This window comes from Triturus cristatus, chromosome 3_2 (assembly GCF_964204655.1).
Source record: "Triturus cristatus chromosome 3_2, aTriCri1.1, whole genome shotgun sequence".
Taxonomy (NCBI): domain Eukaryota; kingdom Metazoa; phylum Chordata; class Amphibia; order Caudata; family Salamandridae; genus Triturus; species Triturus cristatus.
In genome coordinates, this window is record NC_140584.1 from 345623190 (window position 1) to 345645638 (window position 22449).

At 47.0% G+C, this 22449-nt stretch overlaps 1 protein-coding gene across 1 annotated transcript in view; it reads right to left on the minus strand.

The window, feature by feature from the left end:
- Positions 1–22449, minus strand: part of STK40 (serine/threonine kinase 40) — a 353634-nt gene that overhangs the window by 26323 nt on the left and 304862 nt on the right. Inside the window, exon 11 of the mRNA XM_085647845.1 lies at positions 14353–14437. Coding sequence (XP_085503971.1) covers positions 14353–14437 — 85 coding nt within the window. The remainder of the gene's footprint in view (positions 1–14352; positions 14438–22449) is intronic.

The window sequence follows — 22449 nt, forward strand, 5'->3', positions numbered from 1 at the left end:
GCACTCTGGGCAGAAGTGGTATAGGCGGAAAGGCATACAATAGACCGCAACTCCACTCGCGACAAAAAGCGTCACCTAGTGAGTGCCGCCTTGGAAATTCCAATGCGCAGAACTGAAGACATTGCGCGTTCTCTTCGGTGGCGAATAGATCTAACCAAGGCTCTCCCCACTGCTGAAAGAGACCTTGCACCACTTCCGAGTGAAGACGCCATTCGTGATCACGGCATTCGTGATCCATCAAGCACCAGCGGCTGAGTTCGTCCGCCCTGGCGTTCAGAGAACCTGCCAGGTGTTGAACCATCAAGGCGATGCCTTGATGTTCCAGCCCTGTCCAGAGGCGCAGAGCCTCCTGACATAGGGTCCAGGACCCCACCCGCCCTGTTTGTTGCAATACCACATGGCAGTGGTGTTGTCCGTTAACACCTGCACCACACTTCCCCAGACAAAGGGAAGGATTGCCTTCAGCGCAAGCCGGATCGTCTGAAGCTCCAACAGATTGATATGGAGCCGGGACTCCGCCGGAGACCAGAGGCTTCTGATCTCCACCTCTCCCAAGTGGCCTCCCCATCCCACCGACATATTGCGACGGCAGGCCCCACAGGACTTAAATCCAGGCATCCCTATGTGCACCAAGGAAACAAAAATTGTACAGGAGACAAAAGTCTCAAAAAGGGTAGTCAAAAAGTGACTAAGGTACGTGCTCTAACGGGATCTGCGCTCTCTGGAGCGGAAAAAGAAAACTGATGTCAGCACGCATGGGTGGCGCCTAAGTAGTCTCCGTGACGTCATCTCGGCGCTTACGACGCCAGCGGAGCCGCACGACGCTACCTACTGACGCGCAGGGGAACTGCTAGCAAAACTTTCCGGATCCAGTCTGACGCCTGGGGATATTCTAAGGTAGGGAATTCATCACTAACGTGTCTCTTTCAGATTACTACTTTTCTTACCAGATGAGCAAATGTTAATACTAATTAGAGCATTAGTGGCATTACCAAAAGGTAAACTGAAAAGGCTTTAGGTTATCAAAAATTCGAAGGCAGAGTGATGCTAAGAATTTCCTGTTGCCTGCTGGTTTCACCATCATCTCGTCCAATTTCAATGGCTGCCCAATGAGATACAGGTCTCTTAAATCCTTGTGTATTTACCATAAAGCCATCTATGGAAAAATCAGTCAGCCACTGCTTCTAGCCTTGTACCACTGAGAATCATCAGAAAGAAACGGGGCAAAAGAGCCTTTTCGGCTTATCAAGGATCAAGTCATCTTCAGGAGATTTTTGAAAACATTCCTGTTTAGGAGGGCTTTGCCCATTGGTCAATGCATTCAGTCTTGGTGCCAGGGAGTCTAATGTGCTATCAGCACAGTTTAAAATAAAACACAATAACATAACAAGCCTTACTGCTAGAATTACATCAACAAATCCAGATCCAGACTCCAAACAGAATATTCTGAAATAACGACTAGGGGTAGGCAGGAAACACTGCTCATACGTCAGAGTTCGGCCCAACTCTGCTTGGAGTGCAGAGTTATGGAAAAACCCCGCCAACTGCTGTGTAGCTACGTTTTTTTCTCGTGTGCGGTTCGCCAACGGTAAGTAAGTGAGCACAAGTGAGAAAATCAACTGCAGGCCGCCTCCCGGCAGGATTTCTCAACAAGACGGTCATGGCAAGTCTCTACTGCTCGCAGTGAGAAAGTTACTGCTCGCAGTGAGAAAGCTGCTTCTCAAGTAGATAATCTATTGGAGTGGCAGAAAGAAGCAGCTCCCTCTGGTACACTGCTGTTCGTGCTGATTTTACAGCATGGGACAAGCTCCAGGCACTAAAAATCTGCGCAACTTACCACAACTTTGCCACTCGCTGAACCTCGCAGAGTTTTGGAGAAACTCCACGGAGTGAAACTCTGCGAGTTGCGCAAACCCCCAATAATGACTAGACAAGTACGAGCCCCAGCACTTCCTTACTCAACACCAAGCTTCTTCAAAAGCCTTACACTGGATTACAGCAATAAAAGCAGCATTCGCAAGTAGGAAGTACTGCCCAACCACATTGGTACAAAACCGAAAGTTAGGCAATAAGTCTGGATTGTTCAAGTACAGAATTCGGTTTCAAAGTTTAAGGACAACAAAATGGACAACTACAGCAGGTCAGTTTGTGTGGCATCCAGTGCTAAATTTGTAGAATAATAAGTGCCAGCGAACAAAGTTTTGCTCAGAAACTCTCAGCCAATGCTACTGAAGGTTTGGGTGCCAAATACCAAGGCTGTGTAGCCTTGATTCCAAATCATGCATCCTTAGTTCACCACTAGACACTCCCTGGCCTTTCATCTCACTCTGGTAGGTTCTTTTTCATGCATGACTTCTCACTTTGTCGCTGCTTTTCCTTCTTTCGCTTCCTCCTCCCCTTTTGGATTGGTTTGCTCTAGGACAAAGTTTTAAGTGGAAAAATGAGTGCCATTGGGCCCCACCTGCAACCACCAGCTCAAAGTAATAACTGGTGACACCTCGCCTATCATTTACATTAAACATTTAAAAATGCTACATGCAATTGCTAGTTCGCATTTGCTAGGCAAAAGATATTTTTCCAGTAAACTGTTCAAAAATCAGTTATACATTTGATGAAGGGTATTTCTCTACTGGGTTTAAAACTCAAGTCTCAAAACGCAGTACCGAATAGTTTCTTACCTGTCGGTGTAGTTTTGCAGCTTGAAGATCTTTCTGGATTCACTATGCTGTGCATTATTCCGCGATCTAGTGGTTGGGTCCGGATTCGTAGTCGTTCTTTTTTCCCACCTTTGGGGCGCCATCTTCGGGTTCTTTTTTCTTTTTTTTTTTTAAACCCTAGGCGATTGATTAGTCCTTCAGTTTATTTTCTGTACGTTATTATTTCTCCTGATGTTTTCCACTTCACCCCCTCTTCCTCAAGCCTCATCTTCCTGGCGGAGGTGGGTGGGTTCGCTAGTGAATCCAGAAAGATCTTCAAGCTGCAAAACTACACCGACAGGTAAGAAACTATTCGTTTTGCAGCGTGAATCTTTCTGGATTCACTATGCTGTGCATAGACTTTGTAGCGGTTTTTCCCTAATTTTGTGGTGGCTGGGTGGTAGATGAGCGTTGGTCGTTGAAAATGTGTTGAAGCACCTTCTGTCCAACCTGTGCTTCCTTGTTCATCTGAATGTCCACACAGTAGTGTTTCGTGAACGTGTGCACAGATGCCCAAGTTGCCGCCAGACATATGTCCTGGATGGGCGTGTTCGCCAGGAAGGCAACGGTGGCCCCCTTCTTCCTTGTGGAGTGTGCCTGAGGCCCCTCCGCTAGTTCCTGTCCAGCCTGTCTGTGGCAGAATTGAATAGTGAGGGCAATCGATCTAGCGATGGTGCCCTTAGTCACTGGTCTACCCATGAAGCTAGTAGCAAAGGACACAAACAACTGCTTTGATTTCCCGAGTTCCTTGGTTCTCTCAATGTAGTGCATCACCGCTCTTCTAGCGTCGAGGGTGTGCAGAGCCTTTTCTGCGTTTGAAGTCGGGTTTTGGAAGAAACTAGGTATCTGAATACTCTGATTCATGTGGAACGCCGACACCACCTTGGGCATGAAGTGTGGGTCTGTCCTCAGGACTACCCTGTCCTTGTGAATCTGAATGTAGGGTTCCTGTAGTGTTAGTGCTAGAAGCTCGCTCACCCTGCGTAGTGAGGTTATGGCCACCAGAAAGGCCGTTTTCATCGTCAACATTTGCAGTGTGGCCTTGTGAATGGGTTCAAACGGTGCCTTCATGAGCTCCGTCAGAACCACGTTTAGATTCCATGCCGGCGGCGGCAACCTTTTCGGAGGGGCAATTCTTTTGGCTCCTTCCATGAATCTCTTCACCACCTGCGAAGTGAAGAAACTTCCACCCTTCTCACCTCTGGTGTAGGCAACGATCGCCGCTAGGTGTACCCTTAGGGAGCTCGAGCAGAGGTTACTCTTTAGAAGGTGTGTGAGGTACCTCAGTACTGTTGAGTCTCTTGTCATTCTGTTTTGCAGGCCCTTCTTCCTGCACCACACAGTAAATCTCTGCCATTTGGCGCTGTAGCATTTTCGTGTAGTTGGTTTCCTTGCCTCCCGTAGCACCCGCATAGTGCTAGGAGGCAATTTAAGGTGCGCAAACTCTAGGTCTTCAGGAGCCATGCCGCCAGGTTGAGGCTCTCCGGCTCCGGATGCAGGATCTCTCCGTTTTGCATGGAGAGCAGATCCCTTTTTCTCTCGAACCTGTGGGGATTGCCCTGTGCCATTTCTTGAATTTGTGAGAACCATGTCTGTCTTGCCCACTGCGGAGCCACTAGGATCAGAGTCATGTTGCTGGTTCTGTACTTGTCGAGCACTCTGTGCAACAGGGGTATCGGTGGAAAGGCGTAGGCAAATGTCCTCGACCAGCTTATCCATAGGGCATTTCCCTGGGATTGCTGATCTGGCTGCCTGGACGTGAAGCTTTGGCATTTTGCATTTTGGCGTGTTGCAAACAGGTCTATTGTGGGAGTTCCCCGTCTCTGGAAAAGCTTCTCCGTTTCCTGGCCATTGAGCTCCCACTCGTGCGATGCCGAGGTCTGCCTGCTTAGCCAGTCTGCCTCCACATTGTCCTTTCCTGGAAGGTGAATTGCCAGTAGATCTATCCTGAGAGGTATGGCCCATCTCCAAATCTCCTGTGCCAGAGAGGAGAGAGGGAACGACTGTGTCCCCCCCTGCTTGTTGATGTAGAACATTGCCGTGGTGTTGTCTGTTTGAACCAACACCCTCTGGTTGTACAGGTGCCTCTGGAATGCCTTCAGGGCTAGCAGGATGGTTTTCAATTCGAGGTAATTGATATGGCGTACCGCATCTGCTGGAGCCCACAGACCCCTCACTCTGAGGTTGTCCATGTGCGCTCCCCATCCCTTTTGCGATGCGTCCGTGGTAATGGTCATTGTTGGGTTTGGTGGTGTCAGGATTCTCCCTGCTGTCATGTTGTCTCTGTTCCACCAAGTCATCTCCTCCTGCACTGCGTGCGTAACAACCACTAGATCCTCACAACTTCCGTTTGCTTGTGACCATTGCTGTTGTAGCCATTCTTGGAATGGTCTCATGTGCAGGCGTACATTCGGCACCAGCTGGATACACGACGCCATCATCCCCATCATCTTGCTCACTGACCTCAGTGTCAGAGCTCGCCCCTTCTGGTAGAGACGCGTCTCCTTCAGTAGGGCATCTGTCCTCCTGTCGCTGGGCACTACTGTGCTGTTCAGGGTGTTGATTTTTGCTCCCAGGAAAATCTTCACCTGCTCTGGTTCCAGCGATGACTTCCCCCAGTGTATCGAGAACCCCAGGTTCGTCAGAGTGTCTGTCACGCGTTTTGCGTGTCTCTCGCACTTCTCGCGTGTGTTTGCCTTGACCAGCCAGTCGTCTAGGTAGGGGTAGACATGGATCCCCTGCCTTCGTAGGTGGGCCGCAACCGCCGACAGGCATTTTGTAAAAACCCTTGGCGCCGATTTTAGCCCGAAGGCCAGGGTTGTGAACTGGTAGTGTTCCTGGTCGATGTTGAACCTTAGAAGTCCCTTGTGCCTTCTGTTTATTGGGATGTGCAGGTAGGCATCCTTGAGGTCCACGGTGACCATGAAGTTCCCGTCTCTTATTTGGGGCAGCACCTCCTGCAGCAAAGTCATTTTGAACTTCTGCGTTCTGATGAACTTGTTTAGGTATCTCAGGTCCAGGATGGGTCTGAGGTTTCCGTCTACTTTCGGGACCACGAAGTAGTTAGAGTAGACCCCCTTGTTGCGTTCTCTGAACGGCACAGCCTCTATGGCTCTTTTTTCTAGAAGCTTCAGGGTTTCTTCTCTGAGTAGGGCCAGTTCTTGAGCCGATCTCTGCCTTCCCTTTGGTCTTTTGTTTGGAGGTTTTTTCTCCAAATCCACGCAGTATCCGTACTGCATGACGTTCAGTATCCACTTGTCTGTGGTTATACGCCGCCACTCCTGAAGTTAGAACCTCAGTCTTCCGCCTACTGGTGTTGGATGCTCGTAGGCTTTTGATTTTTCTCTCCCCCCTGATGTTACTGTACTGCGCCTCACCCTTGGGGGCATGTCGAGGGTAGGCGTCCTCCTGCGTGCTGAGTCACTTTGATGAGGGTTGGTCACCACCTCTTCTTCTCTGGCCACGTCCGTTCCCTCTCCCGCGAAAGGACTGGCCCGAGGTTGGTACTGCCAGTTTTGCTTCTGTTGGCCTTGTTGTCCGTGACTATCACCCTGTTGACCCTGCTGGAACGTCTGGTGCGACGCTCCCTGCTGGCTTCCTCCCCAACCGTAGGGTCTCCTAGAGGGGTTGCCTCTCCTCATCCCCCTTTGCTGTAGGGCCCCCAGGGACCTCACCGTTTCGTTTTCTTTTTTCAGCTGGGTGAGTTTCTCGTCTACTGTTGCTCCGAACAGTGTCTCTCCGTTGAAGGGGGTGCTAAGGATGTTGTTCTGCATCTCCGGTTTGAATCCCGAGATTCTTAGCCATGCATGTCTTCTCTCGGTGACCCCTATGGCCATTAGTCTTGCCGAAGTCTCTGCCCCGTCCAACGCCGTCTTTATACAAGAGTTGGCGATGTTTTTACCTTCATCCACCAGGTGGGAGGCTCTTTGGCGGTATTCTTCGGGGAGGTGCTTTACTAGCTCCCCCATCTCATCCCAGTGCTGGTACTGGTGCCTATTGAGAAGTGCATTGGAATTCGCCATGCGCCAGTGCATTGCAGCGTTCCTCTCGACCTTTCTTCCTGTGAGGTCTATCCTCCTGCTTTCTTTATCAGGTGGTGGCCCCGAAGTTGCTGGCACGTTGGCCCTTCTCCTGGCCGTGGAAGCTATGATGGAGTCGGCAGTGATACTACCCTTGTGGTAAGGGGGGTCCAGAGAAGAGTGCTTATATTTCTTCTCTGTCCTGGGCGTGATCGAACGGCAAGTCGCTGGTTCCTTGAAGGCCTCTCTCCCCTGATTCATCACACTTTGTAGCATGGGAAGGAATTGGCTCCTCGTCTGGATGGGGAGCAGGGTCTCGAGGAGGAAATCGGCTTTCGGCCTCTCCTCGTCCAGTTTCACGCCGAAGGCTGTCGCTGCGCTCCTGACCACCATATTGTACACCCCGATGTCGTCGGGTGGCGAAGGCCTCGAAGGGTACGTATCTACGGGCTCCTCGGGGTTTTCGGTGTCGAGATCCTGCCATTCGATGGCGTGGCTGGTTGATGGCACCGAGCTGTAGAACGACTGCTGGTCTTCTTCCTCTGCTTCGCCTTCATAATAGGTCTCGTCTTCCTCGTCGAGATCTCTCTGCAGCCCCTCAGTGTCTAATTCGTCCTCGATTTCGACGACGTTCGTCGGTGTAGCCGTTGGAATTTTGAATTCCTTCATCTTGACGTCGAACTCCTTCTTCCTTTGAAGGATGTTCTCCATTTCGGCCTCGAGCCGCCTCTTCTTCTTCTCCATCTCGGAGATGCTTTCGGCGTCGACCGCGGGCCTCTTCGACGGAACATGCGTCGACGCCGACCGGTCCTTCTGCATCGAGCGCCCCGTTTCATGGGTTGTCTTCGACGATCCTTGCCTTTCGGCGTCTTTCGGCTCCAGGGAGTCCTTTTCGAAGTATCCGCTCTGCCTCTTGTCCATGGTTCCCCCCTTGGTCGTCGAAGTTTTCGGCGCCGGGGCTCCCTTCGTGGACTTTGACTCAGATTTGAGTGTCACCCTTGGGTTTTCGAGGTATTTTCGGATGTTTTGAGCTCGACGATTCTCTTACCTCGTCTTCATTTTTCTTGTCGGTCTCTACGACCGTGAAGTTTTCGGGTCCCTCGGCGACGTTGTCCTCATCGTCTGTGGAGAGGCCCAGATCGTAGAGCGACGGGGCCTTACCCTTGCCATCCATGCTGGCGTTGGCTCTTCTCTGTCGTTCTCTCACCCGGAGTGTCTTCGGCGCGAAGGCTGAGCAGGTGTTGCAGTCCTTGCTCTGGTGGTCGACCGGTAGGCAGAGGTTGCAGACCGGATGCTGGTCCTTCTGCGCGAACTTGTGGTGGCAGTTAGGGCAGAACTTGAATGGTGTCTTGTCCATTGCGCTCAGGGCCTCTGAGTGCGCATTCTCCAAGGGCGTCGAAGAAAAAAGGCGCAAAACTTCCTTCTTCGCGCTCCTGATGTAATATATTCCTTTCCTGTGATGTCTTCGTAGTTAGTTATCGACGAAACTCGCTTTTCCTTCTTCCTTCGATTGTAATTCTGGAGCTTCCCGATGACGATCCAGACCCAACGGCGGAAAAAAGAATCTGAAGATGGCGCCCCAAAGGTGGGACTTCCGCAGGAAGCACGACGACGTCACGAGAGGTGCACCAAATGGTGGGTCGTCGCCGCCCACCTGGGCTACAAAAAAAAAAAAAAAAGAAAGACTACGAATCCGGACCCAACCACAAGATCGCGGAATAATGCACAGCATAGTGAATCCAGAAAGATTCACGCTGCAAAATTTGAGTTTACAAACATTTACAAATGCAATCTCAGTCTCTATACCAGCCAGATAGGCTAAAATGCACTGGACAGTCTGGAGAGGATATAAGCTTGGTTATTTCTTCCTAAAATGGGAAAAGGAAGTACCAGAGGGAGAATAACAAGCTACATTTACAATGGGGAAAGTGGACGTCTGATTGAAAAAGTTGACTAAAAATACGAGTGGATTGATTTTTGCAGACAAAATTCTCCAGACATCTCCCCTAATTCAGCTACAATAGTCATATCAGAGTGGAGCAGACCACTAAAGAAGATAGCCTTCAAAGGCAACACAGCTGATATATTCTCCAACCTCAATGGCAACAGATGAAAGTTTTGCTCTAAAAGAACAAGTTGCTTACCTTCCGTAACGCCTTTTCTGGTAGAGACTCCATCCAACCACATATTCCTCACTTTAGAATATTCCCCACATGTCACTCTGGCTCCGGAAATGAGTGAGCACGCCAGTGGGAGGGGTCGAATGACAGCTTTGGAAGGGACATTGCAATGCCCATATAAGCTCCACCCCAGCAAGCTGATACCAGCTTCTTAGTTACTATTTCTGTGCAAAAAACGCAGTGCAACATATATAACACTGTTTTGACTAGTGTGCAGAGTCTCATGGGAACTTTAGGGTTAAGAGCACAGTTTGCAAAGCGCGGAGGATGTGAGGGTCGGTGAGGAATCTGTGGTTGGACAGTCCCTCTACCAGAAAAAAACATTAACAAAGGTAAGTGAATTGTTCTCCTGATATTGACTTCTAACTGCAGAGTCCTCCCTTTAGACTAGATATCCAAGCAACACCTCTTTGGAGGAGTGTCTGTGAACTAGCCCAAACCAGAAAGTCCTGGAGGTTCGAGTGAGCAAAATTTCAGTATAGACAGACCTATCGAAGCAGTAGGGGTTCGTGAACGTGTGGAGTGACGCCAATGCAGTGGCTTGGCAGATGGCCAGGACAGGTTCCCAGCGGGCAAATGCAGAAGTAGCAGCCTTGGCCCTTGTTAAATGGACCAGGGGGCTGCTACTTGGCTAGTGATGTAGATCTTAATGCATAGTACAATACATCAAGATTTTGCTTCTACACAGCCTTGATATTTCGATTCAGTGAACCTGATGAAGAGCTGACTATCCACCAAATGGTCTTTAGTGTGATCAGTGCAGACCGAAAGTCCTCTTAGGGTCCAGGTGATGAGTCTCTTCTTCCTTGGAAGAATGAGGAGGGGCAACAAAGGTGGGCAAAAGGTGACAACTTTCTGCAGGAAAGATGCATGTGTCCTAAGAACCTGCTTGTCAGGGAAAAAGCTGGTATAAGGAGGATGGACTGATAGAGTTTGCAGCTGTTGGTGTAATGGCCACCAAGTAAACAGTTTTTAGAGTCCAGTGCCGCAGAGGGCAGCTGTTTAGCGGTTTGAAGGGAGAACACAACAGAAATGTGAGGACCAGATTCAGGTCCCACTGGGGCATCACAAACAGGGTAAGAAGAATAAGTGCTGTAAACCTTTCAGAAAATGAGTCACAATAGGTGACCTGAATAGGAAAGATTGGTACGGCAACTGCAGAAAAGCCGAAATAGCCAACAAGTAACCCATAACAGTGCAGAGAGCAAGGCGTTGCCGGGCCAAAGATAGACAGTGGTGCAGAAAGGGGGTCCACAAGACAGAAGGAGCACCAGGCCACAAACTTATCCCAATGGCAGACGGATACAGTTTTGGTGGAGGGACACCTGACTGCCAGGATGACACCACTGACATCACGAGGGAGACCACAATCTATCATCTGCCACTGCGCAATCTCCATGCATGAAGGTGGAGTGTAAACCGGTTCAGAACCCTGCCCTGTTGCTGTGATTAGAGATCCTCCCAAAGGGGCAGCCTAATCGGACAACCAATTCTTATGCTCAGGAGTTTGGGATACCATAATCTGTGCCCAATTTGGAGCCACTAGGGTAAATTTGGCCTGGTCTTTTTCAGAACTCAAAGCAGGAGTGGCATTGTTAGCAAGAGTACAGGAGTCCAGAGTTCCATTTTAAATGGAATGCATCTCCAATAGCCGCTTTGAAAACTAACACCGCTGAGAAGTGCCGACATTGCGTATTCTCGGCAGGGGCGAATAGATCGAGCCAAGGTTCTCCCGTTCTAGGAAGAGACCTTGTGCCACTTCCGTGTGTAGATGCCATTCGTGATCTGCAAGACATCAATGGCTGAGTTTGTCTGCCCTGGTGCTCAAAATGCATGCCAGGTGTTCTGCCAGCTGGAAAAGGTCTTGGTGTTCCAGCCAAGTTTAGAGATGAGGAGCCTCCTGGGACAGGGCTCACGACCCTACCCCTCTCTGCTTGTCACAATACCACATGGCGGCAGTGTTGTCTTCTAACACCTGAAACAGCCTCCCTTTGAAGGGAAGGGAGAGGGGTCTGCAGATGTACTAATATTTGTTTATTAGCCACCACTGCAGGTCATTCAGTCTCCTCGAAATCTGTACCAGGTCGGGGAGGTCCCCCTGGTGCTACGTCCACTACTTCAGATCCAAATCCAGAGCCTGCTGGTACCAAACTGGTGTGCTTTACCAGCAGCATGCAGGAGGCCTTAGGACCCAGTAGGATCAGAGTCAGTCTCACTGAAATAGAGGATTGAGGCCGAAACATCAAAATCATAGCCCAAATATCCTTGACTCTCCACTCTGGAAAATAGGCGCAGACTTGCTTTGTATCTAGAAAGGCTCAGATGAAAGGGAGCGCTTGAGAAAGAGTCAGGTGTGACTTCAATGCGATGCTAGTAAATTTCAGTGAGTGAAAAAGGTTTGGCGTAGCCTGGAGGTGGGTGAAGACTGCTTGAGGCGAGCCTGCCTTGAGCAGCCAGTTGTCAAGGTAGGGTAAGCTATAACTCTCAACCTTTGAAGATGAGCTATAATCACTGTCATCACTCTTGTGAACACCTAATGGGTGCTGGTGAGGCTAAATGGGAGCAAAGACAACTGAAAGTGCTCATGGCCCACTGTGAACTGCAGGTAACATCTGTGGGCCCGCAGAACAGGGATGCAATTCCAACTCTGCCAATCTAGTCTTCAGGGCAGACGAGATCTGAGCCAAGATGAGCATTCTGAACTTCTCTTTCTGTAGAACGGCATTAAGAGGGAGCAGATCTAGGATAGGACAAAGTCTTTCGGGATATTTTGGCACTAGAAAGTAGCAGGAAAAGCAACCACGACCTGTTTCCAACGCAGGTACCCTCTTGATGGCCAAAAGAGCTTGCATTTTCAGATGGGGCAAGAAAAGTTGTTCTTGGGATGGCGGTAAAGTCGGAGGGGTGTCCATGAACTGGGGGACGAACCCCTTCCGCGCAATCTGAAGCACCCACTTGTTGGATGTGATGGCAAACCATTGGTGCAGGTGGTGGCTGATCTTGCCACCAATGGGAAAGTTGTTGGACAAAGGGAATGCTAAAGGGGCTTAAAAGCTGCAGCGGCTGGAGGGGTAGGGGATAGAACAGCTCGCTTTACCTGGCTACTGCATCCTTTGTGGAATCCGCAGCCACGTCCATGAAAGGACTGGGCAGGCTGTTGTACTGGCAGGTATGGTTGGTAGAGCAACACCTAAAGCTGCAATGGCCGTGGTAGGGACAAAAGGATTGCTGCGGAGATTGGGCAGATAAGGAAAGCCCGAGACATCTGGCAGTGACTCTCCCCACATAGACAGGAGCTGTTGAAAGGCATGTCAAGGAATGAAGCCTGGACATCCCGCCTAATACCAAGTGAATTGCAATGTCCCGCCTAATACCAAGTGAATTGCAATCAGGTATAGAGATGTAGCCAGACTGTGGAAGACATGGCGCTGCCTACGTTGTAAGTGGTGTCCGAACTCACAAGTAATGGCGAAATTAGCTGCATCCGGACCATCCACACAGGCTTAATTAATGATGGCACAACCCTCCTCGGGAAGCATGGTAGGCTGCTGTGCTACAGAGTCTCACAAGGCATGGGAGTAACAGACCAAGAGGTATGCGGTATTCACCAATTGTCAGGCTAGGCTAGTGGACGAAAAGATGCACTTTTCAAAGATTTCCAGGCTCTATGATTACCTGTCCAGTGGAGTGGGCAGGAATGTATCTGGGTTAACCTTAGAGGTTGAGGCCTTCCCTACCATGCTCACCAGGAGTGGGACGATGGCATCAAGCAATCATGCAGTGCACAGGAGCCCCTGTTCAAGGTTTGGCCTAGGCCCCCAGGAGAAAGTCAGTGAGGACTTCATTAAAAGGGAGTAGGGGCTCAGCTGAGCCCTCTCCCGGGTGGAACACCTCAGTCAAGATGTTAGCCTTTAATATGACTGCCGGCAACTATAGGTCAAGGACTTCAGATGCCCTGAACATCACAAAACCGGGCCTGGAGGGGAAATCATGCCAGAGTCTGGGGAAGTGTCCAGCCCACTGGCATCACCAATCTCGTCATACCAGTTCTCAGCTGGATCAGGGTCCTCCTCCATAGAACCAAAATATTCCTTCTCATCTCCCCCTGCAGGGAGAAAAGGGTCATCAGGTGGCGGGAAGCCCAGGGGTTGGTAGGGTCTGAACAGTGGCTGCTATGACACATTGAGCGGTGTTGGCTCGGAGTTTGGGAACAGGAAGGGCTACTCATTGTAAACTGGGGCCACCAGGGTAAGGCAACTATGTCTGCGTCTGTCCAGATTCAGGATCAGATCCAGAGGGCAGAGCGTTCGTCGGGGGCAGAACCAGCCATGGTCCTTGGGGCCTGAAGGCATTTCAGAGGGAGTTGCTGGCCCAAAGATGGCTTGCAACTCTTAATTGGGCGGGCATCGCTTCAGCTCTGGAAAATTTGGGGTTGCATGGAGCAGGCCCTGATGCCTGCTCTGCAGGAGTGTAATAAAGAGGCCAAGAGGGATGATGTTTGGAGGGCAAAGTCAAAGAACAGTTTAAATTCTTTTTCTCATGCTTCTTTGACCGATAACGGGACTGGGATCGAGAACGGAATGGAGTCTTCTTATGCCGCATCGCCAGGAGCTTCATTGTCTGCTCTAAAAACACCTGGTGGGTGCCACGAAGTTGAACTCGCCGCAGGTCTTGGAGTCATGACTCGGCCACAGACACCAGAGCCAGACAAAGTGAATGTGAGACACTGACATTTGTTAGTGAAATTCACCACAAGGCTTAAACCCAGTAGGTTTAGAAAGATAAGTGTCCCAAGCACACTGGGAGCAACTGCTCAAAAAAGAGGCAACAAACAATTTGCAAAAAGTTGGTAAAAAAATAACCGGGATAGATTTCTGGGTCTGCATTGTTGGTGCGGAAAGAAAAACTGATGTCAGCGTGCTGGGGTGGGCACCGTGACATCACTTCAGACATGGATGATGCAAAGCCAATCAACGCTATCTACTGGTGCACCAAGCTACCACTCAAGATTTTCTGGAAGCAGTCAGACGCCAGGGGTATATTCTATGGTGAGGGATCTGTGGTTAGGAGTCTGTATCAGAAAGCAAAAAACACAATGTGAACTATCAGAGCGAAAAACATGATTAAATACAGTAGCACTGAAATGAGCTTCATATTTCAAAACAAGGAATTCATGTGTTCTAGAACCAGTAGGATTTAGAGGAACCCTTTTAAAAGGTCTTGCAGCAGAGTGTTGTGTTTAACAGCCTGATCCTGAAACCATCTGCAAAACACTAAAACCCTAATGACTGGAGAGGCATCAAATTCAAACCTCTCTAAGTTTGGTCTAGCAACAAAACCCAAAAACCCATGCAATGTCAACCTAGGCAGCCGAGCCACATTACTGGTAAATCACACATCCATATAAACAGTTCTCATGGGATAGGCATGCCAAAACATCTCAATTTGGACACTTACCTCTTGAGAGTTTTCAGGATTTGCCACATGATCATCAATGTCTGGTACTACTTGCAAAGGGCCACTCAGCGAGGATAAAGACTGCCTGAAACGAGAGAAAGAAAGCCAAGTCATATTTTACTTTAACAAGATTTTTATTTATTCATTAGTGGTTTTCTATAGCGTGGACTAGACCTAATCATTGTAACTGAGCTTTAAAAGGTTAAATAAACTGTTAAAGGATACAAGTATAGATGTGAGAATTTCTATGAGAACAATTGCATGGAAAATATGGAAGAGAAATAACACCCAATACATCGAGTCGTGTGATCCCACAGGAGTTACAATATAAGGGCATCTAGTCAATAAAAGAGACAAACAGAATATAGAGTAGAAGTAGAACAATTAAAAAATAAAGATGCTTTAGTTACTGTGACATAAGAACGGTGTCTGCTGGTATGAGGTTTCAGACCCTTACAGGCACCCCTGGGGAAAGACTGTTTAAGTGTGTTTGAGCCTCTGAAAGCAGAAACTTTAGAGAGCTGGGCTCCAAAGCAGTCACTGTCCGCCTGAGATGGTCAGTTCATGGGCTAGATATAATGAGGCTCCAGGGTGAAGTGCTTTATTCGCAATTCACACTAGCTTCAATATGTAGCAGGTTCACTGTGATGAGGATTTGATACACTCAAACTTCATTGTGCTAGTTGTCAGTCTTCCCTCTGAGTGTACAACAATTTAGCACCAGAACATGTATCATTTGTTTAAAACATGATCTCGGATGAATGATTTTGTACTTGGAAGGAGAAAAAGTTGCCGCTCTGCCATTTGTCAATAAGTTCAATCAGCTCGCAGGTTTCAATTTTTTTGTCAAACCGTAGCGATTTGGTACATTCCACAACAACAGGATTGAGTTGTAGCACCGAGCATGCACTAAGCTATGTTTGCACGTGTTGGTGCAATCTGTGATAGACTTCAGAAGAAACTCAGGTTTTAAGAGCGTTAAAGTTTAGGCGATGTTTGGTCATCCGGGTGTCGATATAAGTCAAAATGTGTGCAACAATTTAGGTGTCTTTTGTGGAGGAGATATTAAAATAGAGTTGGGTGTCATCAACAAATGTGGTAAGCAATTTTGAATATTCGAAGGAGGAAGCAAATGGCTCCATATAACCTGTGAAGAGATACGGGTGAGAACAGATCACTGCGGGAGACCTTGTCTTTGCTGGCCAGGTTTACATTTTGGTACCGATTCTCTAATTAAGATTAGAATCAACTTAGAACTTTCCCTCTCTGATCTATTCTGTCATTAAAAATTCTGAGTAGCATGGAGTGCTTTACAATGTCAAATGCTGCCGACGGGTCTAAATATTTAAGTAGACTTTGTCCAAAATTTAAAAAGTACTATTTTTTAAAATGCTGCTGTCTTACACTAATCCATTCTAAAGCATAACTAATCTCATCATGGTGAGGAATCGCAGCTATGAGCAACTTGAGCTGGATTATGATGCAGTTGTCCAGGACTATCACAATGATGGGTAGGTTAGAGATCGGGCTGAAATAATTTAGATGAACAAATTACTTGCCTTTAGTAAACCTCTTTCTAGTAGATACTCAATCTAATCACAAATTCCTCACCTTCAGAATACCCCTAGGTGCTAGACTGGAGACAGAAGATTTTTCAGCACTGCTCCTGCATACCAGCAGGTAGTGTCATGCTGCTTTGTCCGAGAAATTAAAACCAGAGTCGTATATAGGCACCACCTAAGCGCATGGATGTCCGTTTCTTCCTAGGCAAAGTGTGCTCCATCAGATGCAGAACCCAAAAGTAATGTGCCAGCGGGCAGATCTCCATTTTGGAAGCTTGTGAGACGGCAATTGAGCAATTCCATTGAACAGGGAGGATGTAGTGTGGCGAGGAATCTGTAGCTAGATAGACTGTCCTTTAGAAAGAGCGTTACTGAAGGTAAGTAACTTGTTCTAAGGATGGGTACTTCAAAATGCAGATTCTTCACCATTAGAATAGATATCAAAGCAGTACTTCCCAAGCTGGTGGTTCTGTGAAATTATAGGCCAAAAGGTATTGCATGAAAGACTGGCCAAAATACCTTTCCTATAAGGCCTGGCAGCCCTGATCCTCGGGCTGACACATATCTGGGACAGGTACACTGTGTGCCAGGATGATGGTAGCAGTGTTATCCATTGTGGAATGAGCTCTCCCCTCCCCCCCCCCCCCCGCCCCCCCCCCTTCTGGAGGCTGCTTGTTCGCCATCGTGTAGCATATCTTGATGCACAGGACTAGTCGCCTTGATAAGGTCCTCCTTGTGCACTGTCTTGCCTTTTCTTGCCCCAGAGAACCCCCGCAAAAGCTGATCATCCATCCAATGGTCTTTGGTATGCTTGATCTCAAAACAGAGCTGTGTTGAGGTCTAAACAATGGAGTCTCTCCTCCTCTTTTAAGTGGTGGGGGGAGGGTGAAAGAAAAGTGATGAATAGTCCAACTTGAAAGAGTTCTAACTGTCGAGGGAAAATCTGCTCTGGTCTTCAGCTCCAGTTTGTGGTGGTATAAGGCAGCTGGATTTACAGCTTGAAGTTCACTCATGCAACGTACTGATGTTATTGAGATTTGGAAAATAGTCTTTTGGGTTAGCAGATTTAGGGCACAGCTGTGCAATAGATGAAAGGGAGTGCCAATAAGAAAGGTAAGGTCCAAGTTGGTCTCACTGTGGTATTACAGGTTTTGGAGGGGAACATATAGGCCAAACCTCATATATACAGTAGGACTGAATATATGTACTTGGTGCTTAGGACATTGTTTCTTTGCACTAAGGAGGAGAACCTATACTCAATGAGTCAGACTGATGTTTTGGAGCTACCAATGTCAGTTAACATAAGTGATATACCCAGTGATCTAGGCTGATTCAGTCTGCTAGGGTGCCAGCTTTCTAGTAGCAAGATCGGCTGCTGTAGTGGAGATTTGGTGTAATCTGTTGGTAGTACATTTGTATGGCAGTCAATTTAGTTGGGCACCATAGCAGTGTTCTGCATTGTTAAGCTGTTGGTCCATGTGGGACCTAGGCTTAAATGGCTTTTAAAATATACTGTGCAAGTAAATATCCGTTTATGAAAGTCAACTGGCATGAAACCTTGGCTAAAATGAGTGCCATTGTGGGATGTCCTCAGCAGGAGTCTCCCTAGCATCTAAGGCAATCAGCATAGCATCTTGGCTCATATGGCTTACATTGTGGCGTTTGATGCACAGGGAAGGACTCCCACCAAGTACCAAAGTCAACTGTTCTCGAAGCGAGTTAGCATCGAATCCCCAAGTGTAAGTTTGCCATTGTGGGGCTTGGTGCAGAGTGTCTATCTATACTCACTGAAGCAGACTGCTAAAGGCGGCTTTGTTTCATCCACTCTCCAGTGGTAGTTTACATTACCTTATCACTTTGAAATCCATGTTCCCAGGACATCAACGTGGTCTGGAATTTTGTACTGCAGCTGGCTTTCTTCCTTGGTATTACCCACAGATAAAGCCAGCAGGAGTGAGTTAAATATAAAAAGCCAGTTTGCAGATTTTTACTCTTAACCATGCCTTCTGTGAAGTTCCATTAAGCAATGAGAAATACAGGAGCTAATGCTTCACAGTACGAATCTCATCAAGGGAAAAATAATCTGATAATTCAACAGTTAAGTTGTGATGTGTGGGTCTGCACTCAGACACTTCCATGTCTACTCTCAAATGTTTTCAACTGTAACAAAAAAAAACAAACAAAAAAAAAAAAACAAGTAGTTCCAAACCTAACCTCTAGATGCGGGAAGGACACACAGCATTGAGTCTGCAACACAACATGCTGTAAATACATTCACTCCTTGGTGGTGGAGACGAGTTGCTACCACAGCCAAGCAGTTTGTAAACACTCTGGGAGCTTATGCAGATGAATTAAATGGTCAATTGATAATAATATGCATCTACCATACGGCGAAGGTACTAGTGATAACTTGGAGGTATCAGCATATGAAAGTGTGCCACAGAGTTTTAATGCCACTAGTAAGTCAAAGTCAACGTTTGGCAAATGAGGTATCACTTTCTGCAACATTGTCAACTTGAAGTGAATGGTTTGCAAGAAGATACTGAGAACTTGCAGATCAACTGTAGGGTGCAGTACTTTTTTTTAGACCTTGCTACAGACAACTTTAGGTAGCCCGCAGACCTTATGTTACATATACTTTAAATAATGTACATCTAGGAAGTGGGCTTTGAGTCAGAAATATGTTCTTGCAGATTTTCTTACATTTTCAAAATTGGATGCAAAGTTATTAAGGCCCCATTTCTACATTTTAAAGTAATGGGCTGGTCAATAAGGAAGATTTTCATTTGCACTACAACCATGGGTACACCATGCAGTAATGCTCGAAATTGGATTGCAGCAGAATGTGCTCAGGTTTCATCTGAAGACTATTCTATAATGGTGTATTGCCCTAGAGATTCATTATTGTCCAACTGAAAGTAAAATGTGTACAATACATCCTCAGAATGTGGAATAAAGTCCATGCACGGTTGGGTATGATATGCTTCATTTGTGTCTGTGAAGTGGTGGCTTCGATGGAGAATGTAGAGTTGTGTCATGTGGTGTTTGGCAAAACAAAAGATTGTATTTCTGATTCAGATAGTTTAGTACCCTTAGGAATGTGGGCATTACATAAATTTGGTGAAACTGCTTTCTCGAAAGTAATGTTTTTGAATGGCACCTGTCTTATCTGAAGGTGGCAGACTGATGGGGGGCTGATTGCTGTAGCTGTGCAAGTGGTCCTAAACAAATCATTCTTAGACTTGAACTCAAGGCTAAATAAATTCATGTTAGAGTCTAATCCTATCAACTCTATTTTTACTGTATCTTCACATATTACAGTGGAGATACCATTAATTGTGTTCTCTGACTCTTTTCAGTGTGGAGAATGTTTTTGGTGTCAAGGCCCTGTTGGTTCCTAATGCAGCACCGGATGAGAGTGGCAGTAGTCTTTCGAGATGGATATTCCATCAGTGTCAAAGGTATTATTTCGGGTCCGAACTGTCTCGTGTTTTGTGTACACCTATGGGGCTGGAGTAAGGGCTTGGAGTAAAGTTTGCTCGGTCCATTTTGCTTGTGGAGTGATTGTTTGGTGGTGCTGACTTTCTAACCTAAAGTGGAATCTTGGTTACCTTTGCTATTTTGTTTAGACCTTGATACAGTTTCTTTATCAAGATCGCCCTCATTATCCAAAAATTGTTGCTCCTCCTTCCAGTTTAGTACGCCTCAAAGACTAGAGGAGTACACGTAGGAATCATTGTTTGAATAATGCTCCAAAACAAATGTGTCTGATCTTTCAACTCCTTGGCAGCATGTATACCTTTACAGTCCTAGACAGTTCATTTAACCCTTAAAATGCTGACATGTCGAATAGCTTTCTTGGTCATGATTTTCAGAAAGGAACAGATTACAAACCAGATTCTTACTGAATTGTGTCAACTTCATATGAGCTGAAGGACGGAATCAAAATAACTTATTTTCCATCCGGCACCTACTAAGGACTCACTCTCCAATGACCTGCAAGGTGACTATGCAGGGTTCGACAGTTCTAGATAAAGAGTCTAGTTACATTTAACTCAATGTGGAAGTCAATTTGTTTGCTATTTTGTTTTTTCACAATGCAGTTTCAAAGACTGGGCAGCCCAACTCTAGCGCTTTTATTGTTAATTCTGGCGAGCTTGACTGTGCAAAAACAGAGGGGGTGCAATGGTGTTGTGGGAACTCTGCACTGCTGGATCTAAACTGGGGTCAGTCAGTGTGTACATACTCTTCTTAGCATGGCCACCAGCTGATGACGCAGCCTCCAGATGTCCACCCAATAAATGAAGTCATCAGGGGCCAAAGAGGTATACTATTGTTATAATTTTGCAACAGTATTATGTACAGGTCAGAAGACTAAGGCCCAGTGATCGAGACCTCATTGACCCCACAGCACCATCAGGAAACGCTGTGGCAGACACTCAAATCTACGACATGAAGGGAACCAAAGTCTTGTGCCAGTGAGATTGCTCTAGTCTCGAGCATGAACGCAGGAGAGCCATGCCCGCTACAGTTATCAGTCCTCAGTCCGCAGGCAGACTGCTCAGGCCTTGGAAGTCTACCTTCCTTGGAAAAGCAGTCACAGCTTATGCAAAACTTTCACAGATAGTATACAATGTAATCTACATGTGATCATCAGATAAATGTGGATTGATATTACAGCATTATTACAGTGAGAGAGCTGACAGGTTTTCACCCCAGCCAGTAGACAGCCCCCGTCCCCCCCAAAGCATGTGGAGCCCCTTCTAGAGCTTCCTATTCTTTCATACTTATTTACATGCAAAAAGTAACACTGAAAAGTTACTACTGCATGACTTGGACACACTGAAGATTTACAACTCATGTATAAACAAAGACTACATCACTTGTCCCTAAAAGAAGAAACAAAATCTCATCTACAGAGGATGCTCAGCTAGGACTGTTGTATCTAATCTGAAGGCTACTCAATGATAAATGTGAGTGAAGGAGTGGCCATGTGGATATTTGTTCCGGTTCAAGTCTTCAGAAGGACAACTAAAACTGAAGGTCTATTATTATACATAACCAAGGCGAAAGCACTCTATCTGGACATTTACTGAGCATTAAATAATAAATCGGGCAAAAAATGTAAATGCAAGTGACAGACCGCAGTGTAGCGACTTGCCTAGAGACAATATTCACAGCCTACTACAGCCCTTTACTCACCCCATCATAAGGGACCCCAAAAGCAAGAGATGGCGGTGCTTCGAATGGAGCGATCCCAAGCAAATACATCAAGATTCCACAGATCTTCTCTTCTCAGCTCCACACACTCAAATCAACTGAGCAGTTTAGGAATTTCAAATAAGCTTCTGCTCTACCTGGCTGTGGTTTACATTTGCTTGAACTCTGCTCGACAGTCTTCAAGTTCCTCCAACATTTGGAGGCCTTTAAAGGTAAATTAAAATTGTTGCAACTGTTTTCAGTTCAGTTTTTGAACGTTAGGGATACCAGATAATTATTCTGCAGCCTTCCAAATAAGGCTGTATAAAGCACAGTGATCTTTACGTAGCAATGGTTTATAGCAGTTGGACCACAACCCTCTTGAAGAGTAAGCCCTGTAATGGTCGAAGATGAACGTGTTACTTGCATTCAGAAATGCTCTTGATGGTGGATAGTCCATTTATCATCCTTGAGTTCTTATCATGAGGAAAGCTCTCAAGTCCCTGAAAAGCTTCTGAATTTGATCCAAATAAAGCTTCCAGACTCCAGTAGTACTGGTGTTTGGGCAATGGTATTCCTTTGGAGTTGTCCCCGACCAGCAACTGCTCCTGAAATATTTAATAAAGAGACAAGACATTGGCCAATCTGAGACTAAAATCAACTATGGATCCAAAAACAGGTGTTTGGAGGAGACAACTGGAGCAGCGTACAGCATTGGAATGGTTGAAACCAACCTGGACTCCTGTGCAGGTGTTGACCACTGGGCTGAGCAGAGACCCAAATGGCTCAGTCGTTTCAGGCCCTGCCGGAGGAAATTTGACTAGGGGACCAACTGATCTATGGGGCTGAAAGCGCTTAGCGGGACATGGCATCCTTTAAAGCCTTTACCTGTTGTGTTATGGAGGCCGACCTGGAAAACTGCGTGCTGGTTTAGTCTCCGGATAGACACAGTTGCAAAAGATGTTAAATCAGATCCTTTGAGTGCTCACTGCATGACTTCTTTCTGGAGTATGTGAGACATGAGGTAGAAGAATTCTACTTCAGCTGCTTAGGCTTATGGGGAGGCTTGCATTTCAACTTGCATTTTAACTTTATCTTCGACTAACCCGAGGACACAGACTTGGAGCGGAAATGGGACCTGGAGAGTTAGCGGGCCTGGGACTTGGATCAGAAATGGGCCCAGGGCTTCAGCCATGAACTGCATTGATTATTATGCTCTGCAACATATGGATTCATTTTGTGCTCCATGAATGCCTTCAGTCGCATTTTTGGGCATTCGTCACAGGGCTTTAAGTCATGCTCTGACCCTAGACACCGCAGGCAGATTTCATGCGAG